Here is a 14,466-nt window from a genome sequence, read left to right as displayed (position 1 = left end):
CTCAGGTTGGCGCCTGAATGTTATAATTAATATGGCCGCCACTTTTATTCCTGTAACATCCACTTAATATACTTAAAACAATGGCCCCAGTGGATGTACACCTAACAAAAACCTTTTACTATATTTGCACAGATCCTCTACCCCGCGGACACTGTGCGCTATTAAAAACCTCCCCATGCTGCCGAAGGATCCCCTCAGCCGCGTGATTGCGGCGTCTCTCTACCTCCAGCGCGCGCTGCGGGGCCGCTCTCACCACAGCGGCGCCACTACATCCATGTGTATCCATCTCGTAGAAGAGAAGGGCTGCCCTGCGCTCTCCCACGCGAGCGAGGCATCTCCTCAGCCGCGCGGCATAACTGTCTTGCGCCGGCCAGCGTGCGCCACGGGACTCAGCATCCCAGCATCTCCCGCACAGCTTCTAGCAATAGGTGAGACCCACTCTAACTAGGTATAGCCAAAATATATATTGGTAAAAGAAAACAGGGCAAAATAATTCTCTCTCTAATTAGGCTAACAGCTCCCTACAGACTATACTAGGGCCCTTAAACAGACCAGTACTCACTCAGAAAAACGGACGAGGATCTCCTGTGGAGAGATGCAGGCCCCTTCAAAAAGGATCTTTGTCTCTCCCGTATTAGTGAGCTTTGTCCCCCTTTTATTAGGTGGACGCAGCACCTTACATCGATTTTTTAGTCAGGGGCTCAGTGCTCCACGTACTGTACCTCCAGCACAATTTTTCAAACTGGGGGAGGAGGGATGTAAAGGGGGAGGAGCCGGCTGTGCAGACAATGCTAATTTTAGATTGTGCCACACCTCCAGTTGCAAGCTTCAAACCCCAGGTGGGGCAGATGTAACGTGCAGAGATTTAGATTTGGGTGGGTTATATTTTCTGTGCGTTGTAAATACTGGCTGCTTTATTTTTACGCTGCAATTTAGATTTCAGTTTGAACACACCCCACATAAATCTAAATCTGAACAGATGGTTACATGAAAGATAGATTAATCACAGGATCTGCATATTAATAGAGGAAACGGATAGAAATATTCTATTTGGCTGGGAGCATAAACTGGTCATAGACAGAACTGCAGAGATGTCAAACAATGTAATGAAAATACTTTTTGGAACATGAGTGGTGAGTGAGTGCATCATCTGTGACTAAAGATTACTTAAAATGGTTAACCCACAATAAACAGTGTACATAGGGCAAATATTTGGTAATCTCAAGAGTGGAGAAGTGGCCCATGGTGACCAATCAGCATTGAAGTAACATTTATAATTTGCATACTATAAAATTATACAGAGCAGCTGATTGGTTGCCATGGGCAACTTCTCCACTGGCTCACTACTCCACAGACTCACTTCTCCACTCTTTCCACTGCTTCATGAATAGATCCCTATTTGTTTGGGGTTATGGATGGTCACCCATTTGCTCTTCCTTCTTTAACTATAGTTCTCCAGCTTATAATCATGTGAAATACAGTTGGGGAACTCATCATACCTGTTGTTTACTCGGGAGGATTTTACACCCCTCCTTCAGTAAGGCCATGACTGCTTGGCTCCTTAAAAGTTTATATGTTTGCCTTATACAATAATCCATGCTAGAACTCTACCATCAACAAGAAAAAAACCTAATAACATTGCTTTATATTACTTGTTTTTCTCATAAATGTATAATTTTAGTTTACAGCAGGTAGTAAAAAGTTTTTTTGAGAGTGTTTAAACACCCCCACTCCTGGCGCAACTAAGTAGGCAAAATTAAAATGAGCTATACAACGGCTGCAAGCACTGAGGGACTGCTGGCTCCCTCAAACAACAGAAATAAAAATATACACAAAGGTGCTGCGCTTGAAGTATGCTTAATTAGTAAAAAATAAAAAATATTAAATATAAAGGTGTCTGCTTAAATCAATTTGCAACTCAAGCGGAACTTGCTGATGAAATAAAACAAATTTAATAACACACACAAGATATAAAAAACAATTATAAAAGAAAATAGCTCGAGCACACTGATAGATGTTCAAAATAAATCACTGGATTATGAAAGTTAGAAACAGTGTCACTTCAATGTTGCCACATAGACCTAATCTTGGTCTCTTTGTATCAAGTAAAACTGAATAGCAGCAGTTAATACAGCCAGTTGGAGAACAAATGAATAAGGCTCCCGTCCTCTATGCTACTGGCGTCCCAGTGCAGAGGAATTGCCGCTGGTGATATTTACCCGACCTGCGGGAAGGTGCAGTCTCGCAGCACAGGAGATACCGGAGCAGCTACTGTGTGTCCGCCGCTGGCACTGGCAGTGTGCAGGTGATTCAGTCCTGACAGGCGGGTATGGACGCTGCAGTGATACGCTGACCTGGCGTTCCGGTATACGTTCTCTGAGGCTGATTTTCAAATTCGACCCAACGCGTTTCGTCCTATCTGGACTTCATCAAGGGATGAAGTCCAGATAGGACGAAACGCGTTGGGTGCTATGATACATACCCTCTCAAAAAGCTAAGAATTCTATTTTTATACTTTTTATGCTGATTTTATGTCCAATTTTCTACTTTTAGGATGTGTTTTTCTCTTGTCTAATTTTTAATTTATATTACTAATCTTATAATAACTTATGTCTTATACACAGTCTTAGTAATATTTCTGGCTCTTTGTAATAGAGCTATTTTCTATTTGTTTTTATTGGTGCCTACCAGATTTATTAAAATACATTTTTTTAATTTTGAGTCTCCTATTAATATTAGACACCACAGGTCGCTTAAAATCACCTTATCCCTTTTTTTCGTTTACATTGTACATGAAGCACCTTACCAATGCTTCTTTCTTTAAGGTGTAGCTGACGCCCAAATAATACTAAGGGAGTGTCTAGAAAAAGGAGACTTATTTGTGTTTAAACAACCTGGACTACATTCTAGTATAAATTGGTATCGCAGTTAAGCGCCGATAAGCTTTCCCCCACCAATATATATATATATATATTTTAATTATTCTTTTTTTTACTCCCCTTGGATGGCAACATGGATTGTTCCAAACACAAAGTTACTTGTTTTACTTGTCAGTACAAATGTTAGTGTCGGCACTGTAAGTTTAAAAATGAACCAAAATCGTCAGGTTTACATTTATACTGCTGACACAATTACAATGCTTTAACAAACATTAATATCGAGATGGCATACCCTGCTTGACAAACTCATGACAGTCAAACAAGCATACCCATAAACAAGATTATAAGCCAGACTTCTGACCACTATGGCATTCGGCAAGGATGAATATTAATTCTGCACATAAAGTTCTGTGATCTGCACAGAGCCCTGCCTTTTCCTCCACATGGACGTTATAATTTGAGGAACCAGGAATATTTTTTCCACCAGGGATGTCACGGGACATTTCTGTACTGAACTACTGCTAAAAGGTAAAGGGATCCCTATCTTGGCAACTCAATTGGTTTAAGAACTGAGCAGCCAAGTTCACACGGGTGTGGGATGATAGCTAGACAGTCAACAGACACCACATGTTAGACAGACATTAGGTCGACATGGTCAAAAGGTCGACACAAATAAGGTAGACACCTTTTTTTTGCATTTTTGTGGTTTGTGTGGATAGATTTGACATCTGGGACCACCAATTGTGGAAAGGCCTTCGCTCGCCACGCTTCAGGCTCGGTGGCTCGCAACAAGGTTTATAACCAACTCTATGCAGACATGGGTAGAGAAGGTACGAAATAGTCCAAAAACATGTAAAAATTAAAAAAAAAAAAAAAAAAACTGTGCTCATTCTTTTGTTCCTTTCTTTGATTTGTTCCTAACTCTGAATCAGTCTAGGAGAAAATTGTTATGCCAGCCAAGATGGCTGCCTAACCTTTTGCATGCTCCAGATTATCTCCATAAAACAGCTTAAATTCACCACAACTGACCTATAAATCATCACAAATATTCAAGGACTTCCCTTTAACTTGTACTACTCTACGTGGACATCTCATAAAAACTAATGGATTGCATTCCTGCGCTGAGATACACACTGGATTGAAACCTCTGCATCTCTCCACTGAGAAGGCCTGCAGTTTAGAATCTACTGTACTCTGCATTGGACATCCCAGACAAGGGTGGTCATTCCGAGTTGATCGCAGCCAGCAACTTTTTGCTGCTGCAATCAACTAGTACATGCCTATGGGGGAGTGTATTTTAGCTTAGCAGGGCTGCAATCGCTTGTGCAGCCCTGCTAAGCTAAAAAAATTTCAAGCAAAACTAGACTAGGCCTATACCTACTTACCCTGTGCAACGATCCCTGCGATGCTGGATCCGGCTCTGACGTCAGACATCCGCCATCCATTCTCCTGGACACGCCTGCGGTTTTCTTACCACTCACTAAAAACGGCAGCCAATGGTCCGGATCCGCCCTGGAACGCCTTCTTCCTGTCAATCTTCTTTGCGGTCGGCTCTGCGACCGCTTCCTTCTTTAGAAGCGTTGTAACCTGGAAAGCCCTGTCGCCGGGCAACGTCGTGCACTGAGGCCGCCGCGCGTATTCCGCACCCGTTCGCACCGCGGCGATAAACCGCTGCGTGCGAACAGGTCAGAATGATCCCCAAGGTACTGTGGACTACAACCTATCTTTGGCTCCATTCAACCCCTCACTTAGACATCATTCACCTCTGTTCTTTGAGCAACAAAATAACTGTGACTTCTTGCATTAATCAATTAATATACAGTATATTCAGGCTCTGAATTGCTGAAGGGTCACTGTTCATTTCAAATTGTAGGAGCCATTCCCTAGGACACATGTTATCACTACCCCACAAGAAATCTATTTCAAACGCCTCTCATGCTGAGATTTTTCTCACCTACACAATAGGAATTGGATTCTAACACCTTTCCACAAGCCTGTTTTGTCCTGGAATAATTGACTAAATCAGCAACAGAAAAGCAGAGTTATTTTATTTATATCTTGTTTTAAATATACCCATTGGATTAAAGAGCAGCAATAGGTTATAGCAATAACTACTGTATTATAGCGATTACAATCCAAGATGGCGCTGCAGATGGCTGCCTCGGTTCTATGCAGCTCAGCCAAAATACCTGTATCCCCTTGTTTTCTTCTGCCCTTGTCTACCCCACCAGTGACCAAATACAGCAGGGAAGCCCTCCTAAATTGGAGTGCTCCCGCGGTGCTTACGCCACGTACGGGCCTGTCGGCGGGCGGATCAGCGGCCCTTGCAGCCCTCGCTGCCCGTGGCCGACGGATCGGCGGCCCCGGAAAGAGAATGATGGATGCCCTCATGTTGGCCCTAGTAGAAGGACCTAGGCTCAGAGGAGAGGCTGTCGCGCAGGCGCCCTAGTGAGGTGGCGGCGGCATGGCACCAGTCTGCACGTTCTGCGACCCTGCTCTCGATCATGTGCTCACTAGCAAACAAGTTCGACGAACTGTCCCTCCTGGGCAGCGCAGGGTCAGGCATTACAGGGTCATCCGTCCTCTGCTTTACGGAAACGTGGCTGGATGACCATATTGCGGACAACCCGATGTCTCTGCTGGGCTTTGGTCTCTTCAGGGCCAATCGCTCCAAGGTTCTTACAGGAAAAATTAAGGGTGGTGGCATCTGCTTCTACATCAACGACAGATGGTGCACCAATGTCACGATACTAGGCAAATCATATAGCCCTCACCTGGAGATGCTAACTAGCAACTGCAACCCCTTCTATTCCCACCAGGAATATGCCTCAATTGTCCTTGTGGGAGTGTACACCCCACCCCCTCATCTGCGCGAACGAAGCCCTGCACCACCTGCCCGTATGCATCTCAGACATAGAACAAAAACACCCAGACTCTCTGCTTATTATAGTGCTGGGCGACTTCAACAGAACTAACCTGAGCTAGGAGCTATCCATGTACAAACAAGTCACGTGTCCTACTAGGGAAGGGCGCACCCTTGACCACTGCTACAGTACCCTCAAGTCTGCCTTCCGGTCTATCCCGCGTGCTGCACTCTGCCTATCTGACTACTTCCTCGTTCACCTACTCCCTACCTATACACAGAAGCTAAGGCCCTCATTCCGAGTTGATCGCTAGCTGCCGTTGTTCGCAGCGCAGCGATCAGGGAAAAAAATCGGCACTTCTGCACATGCATGTGGTGCGCAACGTACTTTCACAAAAGCAGATGCAGTTTCACACAAGGTCTAGCGACGCTTTTCAGTCGCACTGCTGACCGCTGAGTGATTGACAGGAATGGGGCGTTTCTGGGAGGTAACTGACCGTTTTCCGGGAGTGTGCTGAAAAACGCAGGTGTATCAGATACAAACGCAGGCGTGCCTGGGGAAACGGGGGAGTGGCTGTCCGAACGCAGGGCGTGTTTGTGACGTCAAAACAGGAAATAAATAGTCTGAAGTGATCGCAAGGTAGAAGTAGGTCTGCAGCTACTCAGAAACTGCTTGAAAAAATTTAGACGCCGTTCTGCGATCCTTTCGTTCGCACTTCTGCTAAGCTAAGATACACTCCGAGAGGGCGGCGGCTTAGCGTTTGTACTGGTGCTAAAAGCAGCTAGCGAGCGATCAACTCGGAATGAGGGCCTAAGAGCGGTTAAGCCTGTCGTCAAGACTGCTGAGAAATGGACCAACGAGGCTAAGATGAAGCTCCAGGCCTGTTTTGTCTACACGGAATGGGGAAGGGGTTGTCTTCGAAGCCTCGGCAACCGGCCTGAACGACCCGAAAGACAATAGTCACATCCTACATCAGCTACTGTGAGAACGTGTGTGTACCTACCAAGACTTACCGCATTTACAACAACAACAAGCCCTGGTTCAGCGCCCAGCTCAGGCAAGTTCCTCGTGCCAAAGAGGAGGCCTATAGCAGCAGTGACAGAGCACTATACAACCGAAATAGGAACTCTCTGACTAAAGAAATCAGGCTAGCAAAAAAGCGGTTCTCGGACAAGCTGACAAACGATCTCTCCACCAATGACCCTGTATCTGTAGGGAAAGGTATGCAATCCATAACCAACTACAAGAAAACATCGAAGTCCACCACCATGCACCAAGACGTAGCAGACGAGCTGAACCACTTTTATTGCAGGTTCGCAAAAGAAGTCTCCTGCGACTCAAACAATCACCTCTACGATGACCCGAACACAGACGGACAACTCCAGGCACTGCAAATCGCCCAAGAAAAGGTGGAGGCACTGTTCAAAAGGGCCAAACCCAGGAAAGCTCCGGGTCCTGACGAGTGTCATCATCTGCCCTGAGAGCATGTGCGGGTCAGCTCGCCCCCATATTCACCAAGATCTTCAACAAATCGCTGGAGCTACAGAGAGTCCTTTCCTGCCTCAAAAAGCCCACTATCGTCCCAGTCCCCAAGAAACCCTCTATCACGAGCCTGAACGACTACAGGCCGATAGCACTGACTTCTGTGGTCATGAAAACATTCAAGCACCTGGTTTTGAATCACCTCAATCTGTGACTGGCCCCCAACTGAACGCCCTACAGTTCGCCTATCGATCGATTCGGTGTTTCAAAGATGCAGTCAACCTGGGCCTGCACTACATTCTACAGCACCTAGACATTCCCGGTACCGACGCGAGGGTCCTGTTTGTCAATTTCAGCTCAGCCTTCAATACAATCGTCCCCAGCATCCTCCACCCCAAATTAATTCGCCTAGGGGTCCCAGAAGCTACCTGTTCCTGGATAGTAGACTTCCTGACAGATAGAACACAGGTGGTGAAAGCGGAGGAATTCACCTCTCAAGCGTGGTCCATTAGTACAGGGGCCCCTCAGGGCTGTGTCCCTTCACCCCCGCTCTTCTCCCTGTACACAAATGACTGCACCTCAGAGGCGCAATCAGTAAAGATCATCAAATTCGCAGACGACACCACCGTCATCGGCCTCATTAAGGATGGAGACAAATCGGTCTACAGACGGGAAGTAGACCGGTTGGCCCAGTGGTGCAGCCACAACAACCTTGAGCTCAACCCCCTCAAAACTGTCGAGACGATAGTGGACTACAGGAAGAAGTCAGCTAGTGCACCTCCGCTAACGATTGCAGACAGTGTGGTATCGCTAGTGGACTCCTTCAAGTTCCTAGGGACCACAATCTCCCGGGACCTTAAATGGGGATCCAACGCTGACGCCACTGTCGGGAAAGCACAGCAGAGGTTGTGCTTCCTCAGGCAACTAAGGAAGTTCAACATCCCACAGAAGCTTCTGCTCCTCTTCTACTCCGCGATTGTGGAGTTGGTACTGTGCTCCTCGAAACTGGCATGGTACGGCTCCACCAGCGCGAAGTACAGATGCAGGCTCCAAAAGGTGGTCAGAACCGCAGAGAAGATCATCGGGGCTGACCTTCCCTCACTCCAGGACCTGTTCCTGTACAGAGCTAAAAAGCGGGCAACGAAGATAGTAAAGGACCAGCTACACCCCAGCCACAGCATGTTTAACTTGCTTCCTTCAAGCAGGCGTTACAGGGCCGTCCCCACCGAGTCCACCAGAAGCCTCAAAAGTTTCTTTCCCCAAGCGGTCCGCCTGCTGAACTCCTGAACATTGACTGACTAGACGTACATGTAACTCACTTGTATTATTATTATTATTATTATTACTACATTTTATTTATAAAGGCGCCACATGTGTTTCCCAGCGCCGTACAAAGGACAGTACAGGGAGACAAAACATAGCATTACAGTAAATAAATAACAGAAATAGAGTACAGGTAACAGAGCACCACACATTCTCAAGACATAATACAGCTAAGATGTAAGTATTGAGGGATTGATCATCATACTACTAGAGGCTGGTGGCCATAGATGGAGATGAGCCTTTACTTGCAGGGTAAAGATGGTCTTTGAGTAGGGGAGAGCTGCGAGTGAAATGTGTTGAGACGAGGGCTTAGATAACAAGAGGAAAGAGGGCCCTGCTCTGAAGAGCTAACAATCTAGTGGATAGCAGACTTCCTGACAGATAGGACACAGGTGGTGAAAGCAGAGGTATCCCTACGGTATACCTATCTGTATGACTTTACTTGTACCCCCCTACCCCAGCTTATCTGATACCTACTTGGCTGTTGTATAGCAAACAAAAGACAAATTCCTAGTATACACAAGTATACCTGGCCAATAAAGCGTATTCTGATTACAAAGTACACTGGTCCTGTTTGTTTAAATGAAAGCATCTCCTGCAAAGAATACCTTTACAAGCGATGTATCGATGGAGTGAAGGCAGGCATGAAATAGTAAACAATGAGCAGTTGGCCTAAAAACGGCTTGCATGAGAAGCAGGTAGTCTTTGGTTAACCTACAGTCTATAATGTCAATACTTGAATTCTGTATTGTGCATTTGCAGATGCTGAAACCGTGTCTTCGATGAATGCAATTAATGTAAAACACCTTTTTTTTAATTTTTTATTTCCTCGTCGTTTTCTCAACCATTTTGACTTTATTAAAATATTTAAAAAAACAAATAGTTGCTTATGAATACTATCAGGTTCAAGAAAGTTACGCACAGAGTCACAGTCATACTATAAAGGCACATCAGTCACTTTTTCTGTGGTCACTTTGTTACCTTTGCTACTGCTGCCCAAAGAGGCTCATGGTCCAAGAAGAAATCTTCCATTGCACTAAGACAGCACAAATGGTCTGTAGCACGCTTAATGTAGTTCTTAAGAAGTGGGGTCCATATTTTCAGGAGCTGGGTAAACAGGAAACAAAGTCACATAAGGAATCTTTCAGGGATCGTCGATAATTGTTTCAATGATATTTTTATCTTAAGCTTCATTTTCACTGTAAGTAAACCTTACTGAATTTGCCATATAAAACGGTTTTCTTTATTATATTTTCTCTACTTCATAAGACAGCAAAGTGCACATCTAATGTAGCTTTGGGATACATTCTACAATTATGAATGCCATTAAATATGCATAATTAAGGAGCAGGCACCAAGAACATGTTTGCGCTTTTGAGACGTTTGTCAAACATTGCGTAGAATCCCATAAAAAAATAAAAGTGTATGTTGCTTACTGTTAATACATTTAGAAGGCCTTCATGTAGTTTACATGTGGGGAAAAAAGCTACTTTTTTATATATATTTTTATATTTAAGTATGCACAGGTACAATGCAGATAATAAGGAGCAACAATGACCATGTAAAACGTGAATTTAAAATTTCAAAATTTAACAAAACGTGGTACAAAATAGACAAACAAAGGGAAAAGGGAAGGGGGGATGTCTATTTTTTTGTTTGTTTGTTTTTAAAGTTAATTCATAAAACTTTTTATAAAAAGGCCAGATCCAGCTATTAGCAAATCTCACACAAAAAATGTGATACATACTCAAGAAAAGGAAGGGGAGATTTACTTACCACTAAAGACCTTTCTTTCAGGCTGGGAGGTATTATAATTGCATTGGTGTTATGTTGGCTATATGGGATATACAGGGCTGATAAAATTAAAGTATCCTTACATAGAGTATTCTGGAGAGAGTTTCAAGTCTCATTATGTAGAGAAGATTCAGACAAATTTCTCTTCAAACTTGCTCTAGAGTGCCCTTAGTAGGGATATTTTAAATTAAATAGCACAGTATAGTCGCGTTAAATGGTGGTTAAAAAAAACAACAAAATACTAGTCTAAAGAAAAGCAAGCAAGACTCACAGGTAACAAAACATTGCAGTAAGGATTAACATCAAGCACTCCATTTAACTGCTGCAATGGAAACTCCAGGACCACCTTGCACAGAACTTGCATCACTTCCACAAGGGAGATATTATAGGCATATCTGTAGGTAAACAGAACAGTGACAAACTGACCTCCAGTGACCACCAAACCCTCTCCCCATAACCCAGCAAGACCATCTTTATTCTACTTTTTTCATCAAATAAAATAAGGACGTTTTTGTTACTGATGTTGTTAACGAATAACTCATTTTCCAACTTACTTGAGTGAGTTGATTTCTAACACAAGATTATCACACGTGATGTTCTCCTCTACTCCCCTCTGCAAAGTTCCCAAAACCTCGTTCTGAAAAACTTCAGAGTGGGAACAGCATCAGTATCAGAGGAAAAGGAATATGGCAGTAAGCTATATATGGCAAACCTTATGAACAGATGGAAAAACCTATCAATGCCAATATATTTTGACAGAAATATACTTTTGAATAGACAAGACAAATCAGCAAACTACAAAGTAGATATTATAGTTCAGAAGTCACCGAGATCCAGAAAACTATATTCACCTTTAATGTCATCCAGAAGAGGGGAAGCTGGCCGACTGTCTATTTGCTCTGAACATGAACTCTTTCCACTGTCACTGTCACTGTCCTCCTCTCTGGTTATACTGAGGCCTGGAATAGAGGATATGCCAAATTGTGACTACTATACAACAAAGATTATTTACAACTAGTAAGTGCAGGACTGGCAAGTATGATATCGATGCTCCTGTTTAGCATATCATGTTGGAGGTTTCTATGCGTGAAGATGGTGGATACGTAGACATGCATATATACACTGGAGGATCTTTACGGTGGGGACGTCCAAGAGCTCCCAATAGTGCTGAGAGTCCTGTAACACCGCTCGGCCAAACTGAGAAGCGGAGGCTGCAAAAGTACCAATTTGTAGGATTCGATAAACGTATGTTTCCCAGACCAAGTTGCCGCTCAGCACAACTGTGTCAAAGAAACTTCCCTAGCAGCTGCCCAGGAAGAATCTACCGAATGAGTTCAATGGTCCGAAACAGAACTCGGTGGTGAAGAGAGGCTGCGAGATACGCTTGTCTAATGGTAAATTTGATCCAACGAGCCAATGTTTGTTTTAAGGCTGGTGAACTCGGTCTGGCCGCTTCATAAATAACAAAAAAAGAGCATCAGTCTTTCGTAGGTCAGCTGTTCTTTCCACATAAATACGCAGGGCCCGAACAACATCCAGGGATTTCGAAGAGAGAGAATCGCCTGAGAGCACCGGGACCACAATAGGTTGGTTACTGTGAAACGCTGAAACAACCTTAGGTAAAAAAAGACATCCGAGTGCTGAGTACCACTCTGCATCATGGAAAATTAAAAATGTCCGAGGAAGTTTGTGGTTTCGTCTGGACGCCATGAGATCCATCTGCGGGAGTCCCCATCGACATACTAGTTGCTGAAAAACTTGAGGATGCAGTTCCCATTTGTCTGGATGCATATCCTGACGACTTAAGTAACTGGCCTCCCAGTTCTCCACTCCTGGTATGAACACTGCAGATATGGCTGCTGCATACTTTTCGGCCCACAGTAGGCTCTTGGTGACTTCCTTCATAGCTGCTCAGCTGCGGGTTTCTCCTTGCCGATTTATGTAAGCCACCGCTGTGGCATTGTCCGACTGCACGCCCCTTTAGGAGATGATTCGCCAATAGTAGAGCGTTGTGGACAGCCCGAAGTTCTAGTATATTGATAGGTAGAGTTCTTTCTTGTGGTGTCCAGAAGCCCTGGAATTGACAGTCTAGAGTCACCTCTCCCCATCCTCGGAGACTGGCATCCGTCGTGAGAAGCACCCAATCTGTTACAACAAAGTTTATGCCTTTGGACAGATTTGCTGTGTTCAGCCACCAAAGCAATGACAGGCGCGTCTTGGGGAGTAGCTGAACTATTTGATGCATAAAAAGATGTGAACCTGACCACTGGGAAAGGAGATATAGCTGAAAAGGCCTGGAGTGGAATCTGCCATATTGCACCGCCTCAAAGGCTGCTACCATCTTCACCAGAAGTCGTATACAAAGATGTCTCAATACTCTGCAATGCTGTAAAACCAGACAAATCAACTCCTGGATGGACTGTATCTTGTCCAGAGGAAAAATTATTTTCTGAAGCAGTGTCCATGATCATTCCTAGGAATTGAATTCGCTGTGTCGGTTGTAACTGAGACTTTTGGAAATTTATGATCCATCTGTGTCTTATGAGAAAAATCTGAGCTATTGTTATCTCGTTCACTGACTTCTCCTCGGATTGGGCCTTCAGGAGTAGATCGTCTAAGTAGGGAACAATGTTCACCCCTTGAGAGCGCAAGTGCGCCATCATTACTGCCATTACCTTCGTGAATACTCGAGGTGCTGATGAAAGACCGAAAGGTAAGGCTTGGAATTGAAAATGTAAATCCTTGACCGCAAACCTGAGAAAACTCTGATGAGGAGGCCAAATTGGTATAAGAAGGTAAGCATCCTTGATGTCTATTGACACCATAAAGTCCCCCGTTTCCAGGCCAGTTATAACAGGGCGCAGGGACTCCATCTTGAATTTGAATACTCGCAAAAAAGGACTGAGATTCGGCAAATTCAGAATGGGTCTCACCGAGTCGTCCGGCATCGGTACCATGAATAAACTGGAATAAAAGCCCTGTTTTTGTTGGTGGACAGGCACTGGAACTACGACGCCTATCTCTAGTAGTCTGTGTATTGCCTGGAGAAGGGAAGTTTGACGTTCTTGTAAAACTGGTAAACCTGTTGTGAAAAATCTTGGAGGAGGTTTGAACTGAAAATCGAGTTTGTAACCCTCGGTAATGATGTCTCGAACCCAGGCGTCTGTGCAGGTTTCTGACCAAACCTATCCGAAATTCTGCAAACAAACTCCCACCCTGGGATCCCCAAGGAGGGAGGGGAGTCCGTCATGCTGTGGGCTTAGTGGTAGGTTTAGGGTCCAGTGGTAAGGTTGTCGTGGTTGCAGCACGACCATGTCCTCTGTTACCTCTGAAAAAAGCGGACCCCCCCTTTGGTACATCCTCTGAATTTGTTCAGAACTCGAAAGGACGGTCCAGAATAAGCTTTTCTGGGAGCTGGAGTTGACTTACCTCCCGTGGCCTTTGATATAAAACTATCCAGTTCTTGACCAAACAGGAATACGCTAGAAAACGGAATTGTTTCTACCGTCTCATTGGATTCTGCATCCGCCTGCCATTGTCTGAGCCAGAGCGCTTGGTGTGTCGAAATAGACATCCTTAGATGCTTCCCCCAAGTACACCGCAGACTCCCATATATGTTCCGCCAGTGTAATCAGTTGATCTGTGGAGAGACCAGATTGTAAACCTTCCACCAATTGTTCTGCCCAGGCTTCTATATCTTTATTTACCCAAAGACCCACCAGGGTAGGGCGAAGAAGTACCCCTGCCACTGAGTAGATGGACTTTAAGGTATTTTCCAACCTGCGATCTGCCTGTTCCTTTAACAAAGTAGCTACCGGTAGGATAGTCTTTTTTTTTTTTTTATAATCTAGATCAGGGCTGGCCAAACCGGTCCTCGAGATCTACCAACAGTTCATGTTTTCCAGGCCTCCTGGAGATCTGTAGAATTGTCAGTTAGGAATGAATGCAGCACATTTTAATTAGTAATGACTACACCTGTGCACTAGCTAGGTGGTCTGGAAAATGTGAACTGTTGGTAGATCTCGAGGACTGGTTTGGCCAACCCTGATCTAGATAAAGAGGGATCTACCAGTGGTGGAGTCTCCCACTTAATTCTATTCTCCGCCGGAAAAGGATAAGAAAGT

The 14,466-nt window shown here is 44.6% G+C and overlaps 1 protein-coding gene across 3 annotated transcripts in view; it reads right to left on the bottom strand.

The window, feature by feature from the left end:
* EIF2B5 (eukaryotic translation initiation factor 2B subunit epsilon) overlaps nucleotides 1–14,466 on the bottom strand; it is a 119,402-nt gene that overhangs the window by 26,764 nt on the left and 78,172 nt on the right. For all 3 annotated transcript variants that reach the window (XM_063916582.1, XM_063916581.1, XM_063916580.1), the window contains exons 11-14: nucleotides 11,194–11,301; nucleotides 10,897–10,987; nucleotides 10,614–10,737; nucleotides 9,530–9,655 (exon numbers count right to left, since the gene is read on the bottom strand). In XM_063916582.1, coding sequence (XP_063772652.1) covers nucleotides 9,530–9,655; nucleotides 10,614–10,737; nucleotides 10,897–10,987; nucleotides 11,194–11,301 — 449 coding nt within the window. The remainder of the gene's footprint in view (nucleotides 1–9,529; nucleotides 9,656–10,613; nucleotides 10,738–10,896; nucleotides 10,988–11,193; nucleotides 11,302–14,466) is intronic.

This window comes from Pseudophryne corroboree, chromosome 4, assembly GCF_028390025.1.
Source record: "Pseudophryne corroboree isolate aPseCor3 chromosome 4, aPseCor3.hap2, whole genome shotgun sequence".
Taxonomy (NCBI): domain Eukaryota; kingdom Metazoa; phylum Chordata; class Amphibia; order Anura; family Myobatrachidae; genus Pseudophryne; species Pseudophryne corroboree.
This window is presented reverse-complemented; position numbering and strand designations above follow the sequence as displayed.